At 42.9% G+C, this 21138-nt stretch overlaps 1 protein-coding gene across 1 annotated transcript; it reads right to left on the bottom strand.

The window, feature by feature from the left end:
• Window positions 1-200: 200 nt before the first annotated feature.
• Window positions 201-19364, bottom strand: AMD1 (adenosylmethionine decarboxylase 1). Its single transcript, XM_030031876.2, has 9 exons — window positions 18807-19364; window positions 8069-8155; window positions 6399-6525; window positions 5837-5939; window positions 4932-4974; window positions 4695-4839; window positions 3561-3653; window positions 3324-3479; window positions 201-2352 (listed from the first exon to the last, which is right to left on the bottom strand). Exons 1-9 carry the CDS (start codon window positions 18935-18937, stop codon window positions 2212-2214), a joined length of 1026 nt encoding a protein of 341 aa, XP_029887736.1. The 5' UTR covers window positions 18938-19364; the 3' UTR covers window positions 201-2211.
• Window positions 19365-21138: the final 1774 nt, after the last annotated feature.

Here is a 21138-nt window from a genome sequence, read left to right as displayed (position 1 = left end):
ACATTTTCATTTGGCTTCCTCTGACATGCTGTCTCATTTTAAACTACCAACATGGTAACAGTTGAGATGCATCCCCTACAAGAGCAAAGTAAATTTAAAGTAATTTAGGACAAGAAACACCAATCTATTTCAGAATTCAACCATTTGGTACCAAAAAGCACGAAGAGTGCGAAGGATAGAATTGCTGGATCATCACTACAAACAATTTAAGCGAACTTTTATTGAAGCATTAAGTTGTGGTACAGATATTTTTAAATGATCAAAGTCTAACACCACAGAAATTATAAACACCATACTCCCCCCATCCTGATCACCCTAGATAGTTCAGTAACCCATTCAACAGCTTTCATTTTTATAGCTGAGGCTTATGCTTCTATTTGTAAAATGTGTATTTCGGTATTATTTGAAAAGGGATCTTCAGTCTACTTAAAGGACCTCAAGCCAACAAATGTCAGGTCAGTTGGGACAACGTTTAAGGACAAAAAAACCCACTGAAATATTGGTCCTCAATATTAACACCAAAAAGCATTAGTGCCATTTACAGCATGTAATTGATAACATTGGTAAAGAACATCAACAATATGCTTAAAATAAAAAAATCAAAGTGTTCCAACCACTTGATTTCTAACCAAGCAGACTTTAGTTTAGAAGCACTGAAAAAGTGCTTCATTTATAAATACAGAAGGAACAAAAAACCATTGCGTCAAACCAGAAAGAGTCAAAACATTGCAAGGACAAGGGGGGGGGAGAAATAATCTCAATTTCATAGATAACATGCTGGTCTCACAGCTGCTAAAATCTCAGTATTTGCAAACATAGCTGAAAGTGTGCCAGCTCTTTAAAGCCTGCATTTTAGTCAATACCCATTAAAGTGACTTTGAATTACACACTTATTCATGCTCTATGAATAGCATTCTACTTCACTTCTGTCCAGGTGTCCCAGACAGTTCTTGTTCTATGCCTTCACTTAATGCCCTCAAGTCACAGTAAGAGGAACCACCTCAGGAGGAAAAAACAGATGAAGTCACAACACTCAAATACAACATAAGCCACATGCACAACAATGTCACAGGACTGTCACAAGATAGAGGCATTAGCTTTGCTTGGAACAACAAAATGAAGTGACACTGGACCAGTTTAGAAGCACTCTTTACAGTTGGAAGTGGTAGGTCACAGGTTTTACTGAGAATAATCCAAACCAATCAACACACCCAGACTGGCAAATTCCACTCCTTCACTAGATCTATCTGCCAGTGCTCAAGAGCACCAGCTTCTTAGTCTGACATAATTGGTGATTAGGAAAGAAAATGTCTGGTGCCAATATGAACTTGCACTTTGCAAAGCTGTCACACAACTATGCCAAAGCACTTGCATCCTGACTCAGCTCTTCCCCTATCAAGCCTTGGACCTTCTTCAAATTCTGCCACTGTGTAGCAGTGTGACAGCTTGGGGATGTGTACAGATAAATGAGCATTAGGGTAAGATGAAATTTAACCTGCATTAGTACCAATACCTAAGTTTCTAAAGGTGAAAGACCAATGCATTAGCCCAGTGCTACAGTATAGCTGAGCAAATTCCTATAAGCTTTATTAGAGCATGAAAAGTCAGTCTGATTTAGAAATAAATCAACCACCACCTGTAGTAGCAAAACAATTTGTGTAACTGTTTTAAGAACCTTCTCCAAACATGAAAGTGTTAATTAGGAATCAGTTTCTTTAGAAATCATAAAAGTTTGTCAAAAACTGTTTTAGACTGAAATCACAACATAGATAAAAAAAAAAGAGCGACACTTTAACAGAGAACTGTCCCCAGTGAGTAGGTTGAGGCTAAAGTCTAATGAGGACGAAAGCCTTGTCTGTGGGGAATTTTTGGTGATACCTGGAGAAAAACTATACTGTGTGTAATTCTACCTGAATCATTTTTACAAGTGTTGTAAAGTTTCATACAGTAAGATTTTTCTACATGCACTTCAATTTCACAGCAAGAGTGGCATAGAGTACCTAAACACAGAAGAGAGCATTCATGCAAGATATCTAACTCCTTGATATAATAATGCATACAATTCAAAATGGTTATACTATGATTACACCTAGGGCTTTCCACAACTACAAGGTGGTGGGAGTGGAAAGCATGGCCCCCTGAATCATTAACTAGAAAGCAACCACCACCTTCTATATGGGATTTCTTTTTGCGCTTTTTCTTCATTCTTAATCAACTGTGCTGTTGCTGGCGATTTTTTGTAAAACTGGTAAAAACAAAATTATAATCACTGAATTGGGCAATCTGGTGATCAAGACGTTTAAACCCTTCAATCTTCTGGGCAGAAGAAAACACTGTACGACATTTAGAGCTCTAGAAAACAAAAAAGTGAAAGTTACTGTTTTAAACTTAGGATTTAGAGATGGACTAGCACAGTAGGTATTTTGTGTGGTTCTTGTGAAACTGTTACCAACATGCTTCAAACCTCTGCCTGGCAGTGCTGCAGGAAGTTTCAATCCCAAGCAGCAATTCTGCTCCCTATATATGGTCCTGCTTTTCTATGAACAATTATGAGGGATGGAGTACCCCTCCTGTGAAGACAGGCTGAGAGAGTTGGGGTTGTTCAGCCTGGAGAAGTGAAGGCTCTGGGGAGACCTTAGAGCAGCCTTCCAGTAGTTAAAGGGGGCCTACAGGAAAGATAGAGAGGGACTTTTTACAAGGGCATGTAGTGATAGGACAAAAGGTAATGGCTTTAAACTGAAAGAGGGTAGATTTAGGTCAGATGTAAGGAAGAAGTTCTTCACTGTGAGGGCGGTGAGGCATTGGGACAGGTTGCCCAGAGAGGCTGTGGATGCCCCATCCCTGGCAGTGTTCAAGGCCAGGTTGGATGGGGCTTTGAGCAACCTGGTCTAGTGGAAGGTGTCCCTGCCCATGGCAGGGGGGTTGGAACTAGATGATCTCTAAGGTCCCTTCCAACACAAACCATTCTATGATTCTATGATTAGTTGGCAGCATCACCATTAACAGCAGCACTTCTACAACTGACAGCTGCAGCCAAATCCAGAAAAATGCCACAGCAAGAAGTTATGCCTATACAGAACTGCATAGGAAGTCATTAGAATACTGAGACTGGGCTGCCTTATCTTAGTATTTCTTAAGTTTTCTGGAGATCAGATTTAGTACATGCCAAAGCAATACTAGAGAGTATTTTTCCTTTGCAAAGAAACTACCATCTAAATATAGAGGCAAACTGGAAAATACTAGCACTCCAGTAAAAAATCTCTAGCCTTGCTTTGTGTCTGTACACATTTCAGGAGCTGACAAGCTAATGCAAGAAAACTCACCTGATTAACAAAGAGGGTTGTCACAAATTTTCCTGGCTTGAAAACCTCTACAACTTTTCTAATCAGGTCATCATAAGAGGTCTGACTTATGTTTGTTTCAAAACTAACGTAAGAAAACTCTGGTTCTGGAGTGATGTGAATAGTCCAGTAAGTTCCCTGAAAAAATTTAAATATATTATTACTGCCAAATAGTTACTATTTATTTTAACATTAATTATCAATAAGTGTAAAACTTACATCCGATTTCATCCCATTCATTGAATACCCACAAGGATTGAACATTGTAGCATCAATAACAGAACCTGGTATCAGGTCACGAATTCCACTCATCTGAAACAGAAGTTAAAATTACACCACTCAGTTTATCATGCATCCTTACACTTGTTTAGATTTAACTCAGAGGCAGAATGAACAGCAGTTTAGGGGACAGGACACCAGAATTTTCCCAGTAACAAGTCAGTCTGATAATCTGTACCACTGTAGATGAATTTGCTTTGCATCCTGTCACTTTCCAAGTAAGTGACTGAGTGCCAAGTTGCATGCAAGTTACCAGTTAAGTTGCCTCTTACAGAACCAAGCTGCATATCTCCAAGACAAGGGAACAGCTTAGAATTCTAAAACGTAATTGCTTCTGCAACTAAAACAGAAAATGGAGCTCCTGTTCAACCAGTATCCACAAAGTGAAGGCTGTTTACATTTACTCCAGAGTAAGAATATAATTCTTTATACTCTAGAATGAAGTGCAATCCCAGACACTTTGATTTCCCACACAGTACTTTAGCTACAGCCAAATCTCAATAGCAAATACAGCACAAGAATCAAAGCCTAAGGTGGAAAACCAGCTGAAGTCAATGTACTTGTCAGAGAAACTTGTTCATGTCACAGGACTTTCCCATTTGGAAAAAGGAGAAAAGGAAGCAAAACCATCAAGCTATGCTTAGACCTTAAATCCACCCCTTCCAAACTATCCAAATGGCTCCATGATTTAATCTTAACTTTGATACCTATATTCCCTTGGCATTCATTATCTTCAGCTTAAGTCTTACTCCCTGTAATCTCCATCCTTCAGTAGAAGTTACTCAGTTGTGTTTTCACTCCCATTCCTCCGTTTTTCAGAGGACAAGCTTCCAATCACCCAAAGCACTGCAAATTCCTCCTTTCAATAGATTAAAGCAGGGGCATTGAAAATGTGAAGTTATAGTCCCCAAACCATTTTAGAGTTAAATCCATTTTACCCCCAAAACATTAACTTGACATTTTCTACCAGATCTTTCCTACCACAAAATAAACCTTGTATTAAATGGTAAGTGAAGCATTTTGTTGCCCAATTTCCACCATTCCCAAACCCTCTTAGTTTTCAAGCAAACATACACGAGTGACATCATTTGCAGTAACACCATCTTTCATGTAGAACTGGTCCATAACTACTGGGTCAAGCTCACTCATCAGAATTTCCAGTGTCTGATCAGGCTGATTGGATATCCGACTCTCTGGGAAATCCAGGGTGTACAGGTACCTATATAAAGTACAAATCACATGTGTAATAAATATTAGCAGCACCAAGTTCTACTGTATGCCCCAAAGATTTCCAAGTCTTCACATACATACCAACAATCAGAATTCATACGCCCCATGCAATAAGCTGCTCCATCTAGACAAGACAAAAAGTCTCCAGTTAGTGTAGCACAGCTGCTCCTTTATGTAAAAGATCAGCTTCATTTCATAGTTAAAGACAGTAGAAGTCTTTCACAGAACACCAAGAGGTTCACTGATACAGTCAGCATCTGTATCAAATAACCAGGCATTTAACTTCAGGAATGTAAGCCAATAATCAGAAAAAAGGGGCTCCCTCAGAAGGTGGTCTGGACACCCCAGTTCAGAGCCTACTACCAGGGAATTCAGATTACAGCTTTAGCTATGCACAGACAGAAACCACAGTACTCTTAAGCATCTCTTTAATGAACTTACGATTAGCTTTTTTTTTTTTTTCAAATAACTTGGGTAAGTACTACAGCTTGCACATTCCTTCAAAAAACTTTTCTGCCAGTAGTTAAAATTCAGGGTTATTCTTGTAGGTTTTAGATTTTTATTAAATGTTTATATTCCAGCTTTAGTGCAGTGACTTTCCTGAGAAAAGCCTGTGTTTTCCTTCAGTTTATTAGTTACCCTAAATTACTATCTTACCTTTTTAATGAGGTGGCTTTTAGGGTGAGAGCTGGATTCTGCAGACTGACTGACTACACTCCATTTGGAAGTCTGAAGATGACCTCAGTTAAGACAAGGTGCCAAGTGTCAAGCTTAGTATGATTTAAATTTTGATCTTGGCAAATTACTGTCAGAAATTCAGAAAATAAGTACTTATAGCTTTTGATTTTCATGCAGCCGAAGCTCATGCTGGCAACATGAGCAACAACTGCTGAATGAATGGCCCTGCAGCCTGTACGTATTGTACCGCTTGTCACATCAACACTTCACACATGCTGTGCAACTTCACTGGAGTTTCACAAACTTACTTGGGAAAATTTCGTTAAGAAACTCTACTTCTTCCTGGAAATTCCTATGTGGGTACTCCTGGTGGGAAGGCTTCATGAAATTCTTACGTGAATAAAAGAAGCTCTGAAAAAAATAAAGGTGCATCTTAGATATTGAACATATCCATCCACCTTGAATCTAAAAGTCTAGAAAAATGCAAGCATTTATTATAAGCTTTCACAGGACATAATTTAGCTTAATTTGTAAGCTACAGGAGACAGCTTACTTCCAAATTTGTTTTCCACAAGAAAACATCAGTGACTTCAGCACTGACAACATGGACATGGAATTCTTTCACCCTTAAGTAACCTTAACTCAGCACAATAGCATTTGTAAGTTAATATCCTTTGAGACAAATAGAAGGCTAAATCCTACATCAGAGCAAGCAATCTTATATTACAATCTTCCCATTATGGGAAGCATACATAAATGGCAGAGGAAGTTTCAGAATATTTAATAAAATCAGGGAGTTTGAAATAAAAGCTTTTTTGTAAAAAGCTTTTTGTACATTCTAAGGAAGATGCAGCATTTTTGGCACCTTACCTGAATTGAGTCAAACCCACTGTACTCCCTAGCAAGCTCCAACAGGGGAACCAGTGCTTGCAGTAAGAGGGTGGTACCACACGTCTTCAAAATGAAACGTCTCTTGGAGACAAACATGCTACTCTCACTGTAAAAAAAGATGTGTCAAAAATATATTAAGTGCTCTACATAAAACAAGCCAGGAGAGAATGGTTAGATCTTGGTTCTTATCCCAACCAAATGCATTACTGTAAGTGAACATTCAGCATATGGTACATAAACATGCTTGGCAAATGGATCAGACCAATACATTTCAGCTAACATTTGAGAGCTGTTACAATTTCCCAAAACAAATACCTGCTGCAAGTGTGATAATACGCAGCTACCACTCTACAGGAAAAGAGGTACTACATGCATTACATATCCTCAACCTATTCGAGAAATACTAACATGCTGTGAAACGGGTACACAACATAGAAATGCAATTTAATTTCTTAACCCAAACACAGAACAGGGTCAAACTTGAGATCGGACTTTTTCAGCTGAAATAAAGCCTATGAGTAAGTGAACTCAAAAAAAAAAAAAAGCCTTAACAGAATTTCATAAATTGTCTGGCTGCATGTTCTAAGAAAGCTGACTACTGGGAAGTGGTAAATCAGCACCTGTCCACAGGAACAGGAAGTCTCATAATGAGAGTAGAGGCACAGCTATATGATATGTCTTATACATAAGATACAGTTTATGTATAGTTAATTTCTGTAAATCAGATACTTAACTACAGTCCCACTGAACTGGATATAAGCATTGATACTACATCCAGAACACAAACACATATAACAAGTATCTTCTCACCCAGTAACTGAACAATTGGAATAAAAGTCTAGCTTAAATAACTAACTCAGTTTGGAATGCTGTTTAAGAATTCAAAGTCAAGGTTACGTCTCATCCAGGATACAGTTGTAACCAGTTACATTCTTTTCAGGATTTTGTTTTAAATATATGAAGCTTGCAGAAACAAGACTTCAGCACAGTTTGACTAGCTTGCTCTTAGCCCAGCCTTGCCCTCAAGGCAGTCTTTCAGAGTATAAAAGCTCCAGTTTTTGTAATCTGAAGTAAAACAGAGAATGTTGATGTGTCTGTAAAGTTCATGTAGAAAAAGCATGAAAGTATTTTGCAAGATGAAAAACACATGGCAGAAGTAGTGTCCTTACAACTAACTGGTGCACAACACAAAAATTCCAAGATTTCAGGAAAGCTACATTTTTACAGATGCCCTTAGCTCGGCTGCAAGAGTTGCTCCCTTGATTGCATTATCTGGAGTTAAAGCCAATCTATTGATACAGTTTTTGCTGATCTAAAAGTGACACCTGCGTGCACTATTCTGCTGAAGTCATCCTAAACCTCTTAATTAGGGATACTTATTTACCCCTGGACAAAATTCAGTGATCAGGTGCAGAAACACCAAAGCTCTGTCCTTAATCCTTTTAGTTAAAGAAAAAAGACAAACAGTGACAACTATGAAGACATTTCCGCCACAGAACAGAAGCATGACAGTACTATGATTAACAGACACCTGCAAGCTGTAGTCATGAACAGCAGGATCTTAACCCAAGACTGGATTCTCAGCCAAGTGGATCCCATATGACAGCTTTAACTTTTCTACCTCTTCGAGACTAAAAGAGTAAGCTTACCTGAGTACATAAGCTTCCTGCTTGTCAGTTTTTGTCACACTTATGATCAAACAATGCACATTCTCCAGAAGTTTGTCCCACTCAATCCTGTGAAGAAATTATAAGAGCACAAACAACAGGTTAAACTGAAGCTTTCTGGAACCCTGGGTAAAAAGTATAGCCCAAACAAGACTATAGCTCTTGTCTTGAGTTGCTGGATCTGACAGCAAGAAAGGCAAAGACTTTTTATATAGGAACTGTCTATCACAATAGAGTAATATCTAATCCTTAGCTCCCAATGGCTAAGTATTCCTCAAGATCTGTTAGTGTAATCTGCTGCACAAGGATAATTGTCAAACAGCAACCCCAAGCTTCTCACTAGGCAAGTCAGGATAACCCCAACTCCTGCATATGCATCCCACACGTACTAAGATAAAATTCATTGTTATAACTGAAGGTATGCTTTAGGTTGAATCTTCATGTACTTCAATCACAGTAGTCATTGGCAACTACTAGAGTAATAAACCAGCAAGGTACATTAACATGTTTTGTTTGTCCAGCTTAGAGTCAAATTCATAATTTTATTGAAAACCAGCCCTAAAAACTAAATACATCTCAATGACCTGAATTTCTCAATTCTGTATCTTGATCAAATCTGATCAATCAGGATCACAGAATTCCTTCTACCTCTAGAAGATATAGAGAACTTATAGCAAATCATCTGGAATATTACACTATCAAGAAAATAAACTGAACTATTTTCATATAGTGCAAGTTGAAGCTACAGTGCTAGATTTCAGTATAGTGGTAGAAGTTTAATATTTCAATTCTTTACTATCATTACTCGTTCTACAGGGAATTTTATTAAGAAATTGAAAAATCAAAGGGCTCAAATTAAGCCCAAAGACTTCCAACTACTCATGAGAAGCAACAGACTTGCAAAACACTTTGGTTGTCCCTTCAGTCTTGCATGTACACCAGATTAGTAGAATCCAATATAGTCAAGTTTGCTATAAAGCAGACAAGAACAGATACAGCTTCCTAAAGTAGAGCTGGAACAACTACAGGACACTACACAGCTGGGAGCACAAAAGAATTGCAATTTTTTCATCACCAAGCAAGCTGTTAGACTGGCTCAGATGCTCATGTAACTGTCAGCCTAATCCTTCCTCAGGAGTCAGACCTCTCTCCCTTTACTGACACTGCAAAAGCTCTGTAGTTGTACTTCAGGACAGAGCACGCGCTGTTAATTCTACTAGCAGGGCTCCTCCAGCAGCCACAGATCTTTCCCCTTAGAAAACTGGTCAGTTTGCAAAGTTGAAGCTTTAGATTCTGCTGTACATGTAACTAAAATATCCAGATGTTCTTTGCTTCTCTAAACACCCCAGCAAATTAATGCTTTAATTTCTCCCTCACTTGAAAACACCCCCTGAAACTGAATTCTGTACCTTTACTACTAATCCTTGAGGATTTTCCCTTTTAAAGTGTATATTACACTAAACCAGTATATTTATACAGGAGTCAACCAGAACATACCTAACTTAGACTCACACTATAGTCTCCTTTTAGGTGAGACTGAAGCTATCAAAAATGAGTTTAAGAGAATCCTATGCATCTTAGAATTCCTCATAATTAAGTGCACATCTGAACAAGTTTATGAACTCAGTTATATAACTGGACACTTAAAATCAAAGTGAGGTTTTCCCTACCACCCCAGTCAGTGAGCCTTGATGAAATACTCTCCTGCAACTATAGACATGACAGCACAGACCACCCAAATCTGCATGTCAAATTAAAAAAAACCAGCTTGTGTTTAATGCTCAAAATCCCACACATTTATTCAGCTCTACACTTGTATCATTGACTAGGTTTAGCTCTGTTCCTGATACTCAGGATTAAATAAAAATGCAAGTGCCTGCTCATCTTTGAAAAACTTGGTAAATGCAAAGAGTGAAATAGTTTATATTATACCTATTTTTAAATGCTCCTACACAATCATGCTATTTTGCTGAGGACTGAAGCATTTACTTTTTTCTGGAAGCTACAGCACACCTGCATAGATTTGCCAGCCTTAGTATCTTCCCTCTAACATCCTGTTATACTCTTCCTGTAAATTGAACTAGGTAATGTGTTAATTTGTTCAAATCATTCCAGCACCACTACTGATGATATTTTATCTGCCATTAAAGAAACACCTAGTGTTCAACATAGCATTTATGAAAGCTGAGGCAGAGTTCCAATACACCACCTGATGTTGAGCTGTAGTAACTCCATTTGTACATTACTACAAATCTGATTTTGTACTTGTCTAAGTATTAACGGGTATGTAACTACTTTAGGCTTTGCAAGAGCACACATCTCAGCCTTCACAAGCTTCTTACCTGGTCAGACAGTTAATGTAGACAAGCGAGAATTTTCTTTAAGTATCACTGTAGTGCAGTTCTGCACACACATTTCAGGAAAATGGCTCATTTAAGTTTCAATCAGGTATCAGCAGAGGAAGATATAACAATTTTGGTGTTCAAGCAGTCCAACAATGAAGAATCAGTACAGCATACTACCAACATTACAATACTGCATGTTAAGTCCAAAGCCTACCATGCAAAGAAAGTCCCTAGTTACACTTGTTAGTACTATAGTTGGTATTTAGGTACTACAGCTGAAATCTGCAGTTGTGCAAGACCTTTCCATGTTAAAACATTGCTCAATTCTTCACTATTCCACTACAGAAACCATAGCTAAGCATATGCTAAATGTTCATGCATTCAGCCTTTACAGGAAGAGTAAGTTCATCAATTAATCTGATTAGAGTAGCATTAAGGAAAAAAGCCTACAAGTTGAGAAACATACAAGATGTTGGGCTTGATCCAGAAGCATACATAAAATAGACTAAAAGGGCTGCAGCACCCATGATGAGACTTGGCCACATTAAGGAGAAGTTTTGCAGAGATACTGGCCTGTACCTATATACATTTTAAAGTTAAGCTAGAAAAGTACAGAAAGGCCACTAACATGCTGGATTTGAACTCAATATAATCTATTTAAACAAGATGACCTTAGTGTTTGACATTTTCCATTGTTTAAAGCAGAGCTAAGGAAGAACATCTGGGACTACTTTGTACCAAGTAGACCGAGTGCACTAGAAGTCTAACTCTTGCATTTCTTCCTTTTCTTTAATCTCTAATTATTTGTTACTAGAGACAAGCGATGTCTACCCCCACTTAACATAGAAACAAAAAGTCCACCTCAAAAAGAGTATTTCAATGGTTATCAGTACATGTATTGCAGCTAATCCCATTTTATTTTGTCAAGTAAAAAACCTCAAAGTTAGTAGCTGTGATATACTTTAGAACATTACTTCTTATTTCATAACTTAAGTGGAGTTTTAACTGGGAAACAAAGCCTCCAACTGAAAAAGGGGCATCTAAAGAGACTAATTCTCAATAAAATGCTATCACATATTTCTGCTCTTCAAAATTCCCCTTTCAATGGGAAGTATGTGGATTGCATTACTATTTCCTAAATTATTTCCCGTAGCCAGACACCAGGACAATCCTAAACACTTTGGAAACTGCTTTCCTATACTCAAGCCAAGCATACTAGAATATGATGCAGGGGAATCATTGGTAGCTAAGTTCTGCAGCAGACCTGCATCCATTGGAACTCCAAACTGAAAATGCATTTGGGACCAACTCCTCACTGTTATGTAGGCTTACTACCCACTTCATTCCAAAGCTGTAAGATCCTGTTTCTGAAATTTCAAATAACTGCCACCTACTGAAAGTCAAATTAGTTTCTCCAATGGGCAAGCACCATGCATCTTAAATGGCTGCACATGCTCAGAGAATACCAAATGAAAATGGAATACATCTACTCAAGTGTGAAAAACTGTCCATGCTTGAATGGTAGAAAGCTACTTGTTCTATACTTGACTAGCAGAACATGCCAAAAGAAAAAAAGTTTAGCAATCTACTCCTACACCTGTGTTGCAATGTTTAGTGCCTTATCAGCACAGACTTGTTACCAGAGTGCAAATAACTTCCATTCAAACTGCCACCCAGGTATGTCAGTACAGAAAACCTATCAGAACTGAGAAGTATTCTTTATTTTTAGGAAGTATGCTTAAAAGTGTGTAATGAAATGAATAGTCAACAGTCCCTCCCAACCAAGTTCCATCATGTTTGTTATTTCATGTTTCTGAGAAATAAAGAATAAGCTATGAATCAAGTTTTCCTTGCCAGATAAAGCCATAGTTTTGAATGCAAGTTATTGGCCTATTCCTAGCCTTTACCTTCAGGGGTAAAACAGGTTCTTAAAACAGGAGTCAAGTATATCAGGCAGTAGCACCATACTGCTATTTCAGGCCAACTGAGAAGGGGATAACAGCAATTTGAAGAGAAAGAACTACATCAAGAACTTGTTCCTATCAGCAATTAACAGCCTCCACACCATACCATCCCACCACCCCAGTAACACTACCTTGCTAATGCAGCCCAGACAGCACTGGGAAGAAAAGTTGTTTTGCAGTAGGGCAGGAATTCTTAGGAAAGAAATGCTACGAAACTCCTAAAGACAGCTTAAGCTCTATACATACTCTTGCATAGCTTTTAACATGGAACAGCTAACAAATCCGTAGCAATCAAAGTAATAAGCATTTTAATCTTGTACTTTACTGTAAGACCTTGTTTTAAAATCAAGCATTCAACTGCAGAACAACTTTTTATTCCCTCACCTGTTACCTACTAAGTATTTTTAGGAGCCAATCGATATATCAGTTACCTCATTAGCTGCCTACAGTTAAGTAGGCACATTCCTACCAATACCATGATCCAGAACAGTCAAACTTAATGCCTTGTCTAAACTGCCTGTGCAGAGGAGATGTAGCCAAGGCACACGGAAGCTGGCTAAGTGTCAGTCTCAGCAGAGTTGCAACATTAGTTTCAAGCATCCTGAAACAGGCAGATACCATACAGACCAACTACACAAAAATCACAAGCTTTTTAAAGCACCTCCTAGCAGCTGGTGTAGCTTTCTCTGCAGACAGCTGCATGTGAATTATTTCCTATTAGAACTATAACTTAGTTTATAAATTGCTGTTTAACACAGAACTACGTTCATACCCTGAGTTTTGACACAAGGCACTAGCAACTTGATAATTTTACTTCAGCAGTATCTGTGGAGTGCACAAAACCCACACACCCTCTATATGCTCTGAACATAGATATACAGAAAGACTGTCTGCATCTCCCTTATCTTAAACTTAAGATTAAGTGCATGTCCCTGGAGAGTTTCTTGAATTAAAGACAGGCACCTGAATGGCAAAACTGCATCCACATCAAAAGTGATTCCAAGCAGTACTCCTCACAAAATACTTCGTACCTAGAAGGTCCTGAGCCAACTACTGAAGAGAATCATTCCCAAATGACATCAAGATATTTCAGCAATGGCACAAAGATGGCCACAGACAGTCCTTTAAAGGGTGCATGTTTCACCTGTTGCAGGCCTTTTATCATTATTGCAGTTACAGCAGTATACATGGAATGGTGACTCCATCCCTTACATCCAAAGATATTCGATGGGTGTTCCTAAGTCTGTCATATCAAAGGACAAGACATACCTGACACCCAAGATGTTTAAGGAAGCATGAGCCCCAACAGGCACATCAGGGCTTCAACAAGACTTATAGGCAACATTCAGGGCAAGTTTGAGTGTAACCTTCTCCAGAAGGAACATGCTGTAAGGCAGCCAGTATCTACCATAAGCCTCAAATCTTCTTGTTCTCCTGGCTGAGTAAACAGCCATTAGGAAGGGCCTTTTAAGAATATACCAGTAGGTACATATTTTAATAGGATGTTCTGTGGAGTCTCACTAAGTGACCAGATCTTTGACAGAAAGTGACTAACCAAATTATTTAGTAGTTTCAGTGGTAAGGTAGGAAAAAAATCAAAAAGCCTTCAACATCATTCTTAACTTCCCACAAGCAGTACCACAATCAGTAGTAGTAGCAGAGTGTAAAAGGGCTTGTTTCCTTTGTGTGAAACCATTCTTTAATTATGATTGAGAGTTACAAGCAAACATATTTTACCTGTAATCTTGAACTTGTGTACTAAAATCTAGTTTATGACTATCAATTTTGATGAGGGGAAGACTGAATTCTTACATGAAGTTCTCTAGATTACCTTTCATCCCCATGCAAAGAAAGCTCAGCGAGTACACGGTGACAGAAGTCCTGGCACAATCCTGCCTACCCCTGCCTTCTTCCCAGTCTCCACACAGCATAGGTCTACACTGTTCCGAAGCACTGCAGGATTAAGAGTAGAAGAGGGCTCAAGGCCCAGCCTCCTTGTACCTTCACTCTTTGAGAAAACAGGCAGATAACACTGCTGTGGTACTAAGGACTGGGGGAAGGAGTAAAAGTGCAGTGGCGCTGCAGCAGTGAGTGGACTCAGGCTATAGGGTGCAGTACCAAGCAAGTATTTACAGGACTCAAATTGGATGCTTGACTGTATTGGTGCTAGGAAGTGTTCACATAGCACAGGGTGAGAATCTCATCATATCGGTGTCACTCCATATTGCTCATTACTGCACTGTTTTTTCTCCAGTTTCTTGTGTGTCCACATACTACAGACAAATAGGAAGCACATTAAAGGTCCATAAACAAGCTTAATTTCAGAGTATTCTTCAGGGTTGAATGCTTGAGATATGGACTCTTAACGCTTGCATCATTAACCCAAGGTTTTAAACTTCCCTACATTCAAGATCATGATAAGCCTTGAGATGGGAAATGCATTAGTTGCACATCATCTGAAGGAATAAACAGCTTATTTTACTGCAGGGATAGTGAATGCGCTACCCAGTCACCACAGAATTCCAGGGCTCACAGCATGTTTTCAGCAAACCCTCCTCTTTTAATACATAGTTTAAGGCTATTTTTAAAAAGCATGCTTCACAAACCATAGTGAGAACAAGCACTAAAGTTAAAGCAAATTATTTCAAGACCACAAAAATGTTAACTTCATTCCACTTTTGAATACGAGTAGGATAGGCATCTTCAGACGCTTGCCACTATTTCCACCACAAGACCTTTTCGCAGAACTGATTAGCAAATGAACAACACCCACCTCCCCTCCCAAATCTTAACAGCAAAGTAAAGCCCATGTTCAATACGTGTAAGTTTTTAGCTGGGACCTCTACCGGATGTATTAAAACAATAAGTATAGATCTTTCCTGAAATTCTTTACACCTATCCAAACTCTTCTCTAGAAAGCAGGCTTGCACATAGGAGGAAAAAAAAAGTGAAAAAATTCTTAATTGCATAGTTCAACTTTTTTCCTTTTTTCAGTGGTGATACCCATCAAAGACTTTAAAATATCTAATCCCTAGCAAGCACACACAACGTGGAAATTTTTAGCTTTGAACACCAGCTTAGTCATTCAGTAGATGAATGGCTTGCATTTCACTACTAAGCAGGTATTACAATACAAAAGGCAAGCTCAACTGGTTTGCAACTTGATTCTAATTTCGTTATTGTTCTACAGTTACAGCTTTGATTTCAAGTTCTGTTCAATAAACTAGTTTATTCAATTGCCTTTACAGAATTACCATAGTGGGATATATTAGATGCAAATTAAAAAATTCTGAATACATCAACTGTAATAAATAATTTAATTCCGACAATTTTCTAAAAGAGAATGGTTGTAGAACATCATTTCATGCTAGCAACACAGTATCACTGATAATTACTCCTGGATAGAGGTTAACAGCAATTTTCAGACATGTCACACCTTTCTACCAAAAAAGTACACAGCTTCAATTAACATCCTGTATTAAGAGCCAATTAACACAGAGGCCTTCAAAGCTTGCTCACAGCTCTGAAACTGTGTTAAAGACCACATGTTCAACAGTTAACAGTTTGTATCTACTCTATTAAAACTTTACAGCCATATCTAAACCATACAAAGGAACTGTCACAGTACCTGCCTCACAATTACATTAAATGCTTTTGAGCAGTTTTAAAAATTAAGCTTGCAGTTTTGTAAACATGAGCCTGAGCTGACAAACAGAACAGCAGAGAGCATGACTGTGCCAGTGAGGAAAGCATTTGCGGAATGCCATCTCTAAACTAGATCTGTATATTCCAACACCAGCATATTAAGGCAAAGTCAAATGAGCACTTCTGGAATCTTTCATATTTAAAGTCAAACATGACAGGAAACCTTAAGTGCCTACGTAACTCAGATCATCTGCATGTATTTCAGCTAGGATCTGCAATAGTCTTCCAGGATTGCCTGGACATTAACTACACAAGTCATTACCTTGTGGTATCTGCTACACCACTAAACCTCAAAGAACTGTATAACCACATCTGATGATTTCCACGTTAAGCACATTACTCAAAAAGGTCTAAATAGCTTCACAAGTCAGAAAGTTACACGAGCAAGCTACCCCATTACCCCAACCGTTTGGAGCTAACCATGTATTCTGCTGTGCTTCTGGCACAGCAGAAATGAAGCTTCCACTACCCATGAGCTAGTGGTGTATATATATACACAGGCACACACAGGCTGTTCACTCTTTCAGGAAAAGGAGTTATCTGCCCATTGGCAATTCGGACCTTTGGATAGCTAACTCTACTAACATATACACACAGGAAATTTGATGAGAAATACCAAAACAAAGGAAAAGACAACAAGCATATGCTAAGTACACCTTTGGAGACTCTACTGTCACTAACATATTCCACACATTCAATACATCATGACAAGCTCTCCTCCAAGCTCCCTGACCAAAGACCACTGGGTAGCAGTGATATACACAAGCAGATCCGGATATGCTGAAAACACCAGATCCTCCAGCTACCATCTGAACCTGGAAAGTTGAACTGTTTACCATACTGATACTAAACTACTGACATAAGTAAAGCATACGGGGCAAATCTGAAGGTTAAAGACAAGCATGCTTTTTTCAATTATGTCAGCTGATTACATCTACATACCAACCCTGTCGTGTCCCTGCAAACCGGTACACAGTTCTGGGTCCATAAGCAGATTTTGCTTTGTACGTCAAGCTCACAGCTACCATTTTCTGACCCTTCCAGGACGCTTGTGCCAGAACATGATCTGCAGATCTACAGCTGGACCCCTTATGGTTGCAAGTCCTTCCAGCCGGCCCCCCCTATAGAATACTGTACTGGGGATCTACAGTAAAGACACCTCTCGTGCCTGTCCTGCCCCGCGTGGTTTCAAAGACGCCCTGACCGCGGGCAGGTGGCCGTCAGCCCCTGCGCTCACAAAGGCCGAGCAGGCACGTACATACCTCAGCCGCGGGCGGAGAGAGCCGCACCCCCCCCCCCCCCCCCCCCGGGGCTCCCCGAGAGGGCCGAGTCCGAAACACGTGTAGGCGAGAAGCTGTGCGGGCCTCGGGCCTTTCTTCCTCCCTCCCTGGGTGGCAGTGAAAGAAGCGCCAGCACATTCTTCACATGCCCATTGGGTGACAGGCGCGGGCCCACCCCTTCGCGGCGCCCAGCTCTCATTGGCCTCAACTTGTCAATGGGGGAGAAAAAAAAAAAAAAAGAAGAAAAAAAAAAGAGGCAGCGCGATCCGGGAGCGGAGCCAAGGGACTCACGTGTAAATCGTGGCTCCAGCCACACTTCGGGGCGGGGGGGGGGGGGGCATTCCCCCCCCCGCCCGCCTCACTCCGGTGCCCACCACGCCGCGGGGAGACACGGGGAGGGTTCCCGCGTACCGCCTGCTTCCCTCCCCGAGAGCCGCTCTCTGAACCCACCCGGCTACCCGGCGCCGGAGATCGCCATGTGGGGGAACCATCCATCCTCGTCGCGACAGCAAGACCGATCTCCCCTTTTCCCTTCCCAGCTTCCCTGAGCGGGGAACGAGATTCCTACCCCCCCCCCCCCCCATCTTTCCGCGCTACGGTCCCAACGGGCAGGGGATTTTCCGAGCCTTCCCACCCCGAAGCCCCGCCGTGAAAAGACTCCCACGGACGGCTCTCCCTCCGAGGGGGGCCGGCCGCTAGCAGGCGGCTGCCGGGAGCCGCCGCAGCGTGTGCGCGGGGGCTTAGCTGCAGAGGGGTGGGCGCCGCTGCCGTGCCCCCCCGGTCGCCAGCAGCACTGCGACACTCCGCCATCCAGCCTCCCCGGCAACTCCCCACGCCCGGCTTCTCCTCTCCCAGCCGCCACATGTTGCCAGCAGGGACCGCACGGGGCTGCACGAGGTGGCGGCAAGGGAACGGGCTTCCGCGCCGTCCCCGGGGACCTGCCACCTCCCGCCGCCGGGACGAGGGGAGGCTCCCTGTCCTCGGCGGGCCGGCGCCGCGGCCTTGAACGGGGGGTCTCCGGAGGGCAGCGGAAGGTCACCCCCCTGCCCTCCCGCGGCTGCCGCGTTGCGCCGGCAGACGGGGGAAGAAGCCGGGGCTGTCACCGGAGGGGGGGGGGGGGGAAGGAGGCCGACAGCTCGGCGGCCGCGCAGGGGCCGAGCCCGCCGCCGTCGCGCGCGCGCGCGGCCGTTGCCACCAACGGCTCTCCCGGAACCCGGCCTCCCCTCAGCGCTGCCGCCAGCCCGCGCACGGCCATCACCACCTCACCACCCCCCCCCCGCTCCTCTCACACACACACACCGCCGCCGCCACACCCGGGCCCGGCGTGCGCCGGCCATTCGCCGGCCCCTCCCGCCCTCCCGGCCGTTGAGGGCAGCGCTCCCAACCGCCCCCCCCCCCCCCCCCCCAACCCCGGCCGTTAACGGACCTGGGTATGGTGCGAAGATCGCCGGACCCCTTGCTCTGGTGCGGCTCCTGCTGCGCGGGCTGCTGCCGGGCGAACCACACCTCCAACAGCTTCTCGGTCCCTTCGAAGAAGTGTGCACCGTTCTCCTTCATGGTGAGACAACTCGGCAACCAACAACCACAGAAATTTAACGACAACCAAACTACCGCCCTCCGGCCGCTACCGTTTGCTGCTGCACGGGCCGCGCTGCTGCCGCCGCCGGGGTCCCAGTCCGTCCCGGGCGGGTTTCACCTTCTAGGGGATTTGTTTAATATTAATTTAAAAAAAAAAAAAAAAGAAGAAGAAGAAGAGAAGAATTTTTTTTTTTAAACCAGCGAAAACCACCCGGAGTGCGCGGCGGCGGATGCGGCGTGAGCGTGTGTGTGAGAGGGTTACAGTCCGAGCGGGGGTGCGGGCGGGCAGGCGATGCGGTTCGGTTCGGTTCCTTGTAGTCCGTGTGTTCCCCTGTTACAGAGAAGAGCGTTGAGCGAGCGCTAGCTAATGTCGCCGGCCATACTGTGTAAGCGAGGGACTAGTGCGCACGCAGCCCTTTTATAGCTCGCAGGTAACGGCATCACGCATGCGCCTGCCATTGGGCTGCCGTCGCTCGGGCCCGCCCTTCCCCGCTTCCCATAGGAGGGCGCTGACGCCTGTCGAGGTATATGCCGGTTCCTCTGGTCCCACCCACTGCAGCCCGCCCGCCGGCAGCGGGAGAGGGGAGCGCGGGCGGCGGCGGGCCGGGGCCGGGGCCGCGGTGTGGCGGCCGTGCCCGGGTCGCGCCGCGCCGCCCTCGGGGGTGAGAGGGAAGCGCGGCCTGTGGTCGTCAGTGGGCGATCCCGGGGGGGGGGGGGGGGGTGTGTGTGCGGGGCGGGGGGGGGGGGGAGCAGGGCTGAACATGGCCGAGGGACCACGGGGGAGCAAACCCCGAAACAAGGAGGCGGGTAGCAGGGAGCAAGGCCGAGAGTAAAGCCTCTTCCCGGGCCGGAGCTGCAGTCGTTCCTCTGCACCTAACGCCTCCTGCCCGCTGCGCGTTCTCTACCGTCTGTTACTAGCTGGTGAAACGTCATTCTCGCTCCCCTCTTCCCCTCAAGGAGCTGTGCATGTGTGACCGAGAAGTAAGAAGTTATTTATACGTGTGTGTGTGTGTGTGTGTGGCAGAAGGAGCGAGTGACTGGGGAGAGCGTGTGCAGCCGTATGTGCCACACAGGAGAGAAAGCGTCTGCCGGGAGGAGGGGGTGTACGGGCACGTGTAAATATCTGACTACCTGCAATATCCTTTTTTACATTTAGAAGAAATTGTTGCAAACTAAACAGTCGTTTAAAACATTTTTTCATCAGTGTTACCGAGCCTTATAGTCCAGTATCGCAATGCTTCAAGGAAACCAAATGAAGAACAGAAAATACCCTCTGCCCCAATGAGCTTACAATAGAAAGCATGGGACGAGCAGCAGCAGATGGCTGAGGACAGATGAATGAGTCCCTACTAGGAGACAGGGAGATAGTATCGGACAACATAATAGGCAGTGGGCTCTGTCCACCAGCGGAGGAGTGACTCATCGAGTCAGTGAGTCATTCCCAAGGCAGCTGGATGTGAATCATTCCCTAGGTGGCTAGTCGCCACTGTATGCACCCTTAACGCAGCCTTAGAGCTGGCAGAGAAACATCTTCTCCAGTGCTGTGGTTTCACTGGTTTTTGTGTAACTTTGTGTAAGTTGTTACTACCATAAAAAGAAGGTCTTCCTTTCTCAGCCGTTTATTTCTGCCTGCATGCTGCCTCCTTCTTTGTGCCAGTGCAAGCACTTGCATGGCTGTGCAGTGGACTGCATCGGGTTTAAGGCTAACTACTTAGTTTTAATCACGGTTAATGGTTTTTAATTGTGATCAGCTTTAACTTGCAGCAGTTTCCCAGGGCAGTTCACGTCCCAGCTACATAAATGCTTATGTTTGTATAAATGAGAGGTTGTGCTTGGGCACGCACAAGAAATTATGGATGGGGAGTGCAGGACCACTTGTTTCAGTAGCCACAATGGGTTCTATCGGCTTAAAGTGCTTATGAAACTGCAGCTGAGAGTTTGTGGACTCTGTCCAGCCACGTTCTCCATTTATTTTTAATACCAGTCCCCCCATCCTTGTCTCAGGATCCGTAATACTGTTCCTAGTCCTGTGTTCTGTCGGTTTAATGTTAGTCTCTGGTTTTCAGTCAGGTATTCGAGCCTGCTTTCTGCTTGCAAGTGATCTGTGTGACATTGCTCCAGCCAGATGTGTCTTTTTCTTGTCCTGGATCCTGTCTTGTATGGAGTCCCCGACTTCCTGG

This window comes from Aquila chrysaetos, chromosome 2 (assembly GCF_900496995.4).
Source record: "Aquila chrysaetos chrysaetos chromosome 2, bAquChr1.4, whole genome shotgun sequence".
Classification (NCBI taxonomy): domain Eukaryota; kingdom Metazoa; phylum Chordata; class Aves; order Accipitriformes; family Accipitridae; genus Aquila; species Aquila chrysaetos.
This window is presented reverse-complemented; position numbering and strand designations above follow the sequence as displayed.

Coding starts and splice junctions, on each gene's coding strand:
- AMD1 (XM_030031876.2), bottom strand. CDS start 18,937: ATGAAGGAGAACGGTGCACACTTCTTCGAAGGGACCGAGAAGCTGTTG. Junction 6,526..8,068: donor CAGGAAGCTTATGTACTCAG/GTAAGCTTACTC, acceptor CTTTTTTTACAG/TGAGAGTAGCATGTTTGTCT. Junction 4,840..4,931: donor CGTATGAATTCTGATTGTTG/GTATGTATGTGA, acceptor TACTTTATATAG/GTACCTGTACACCCTGGATT.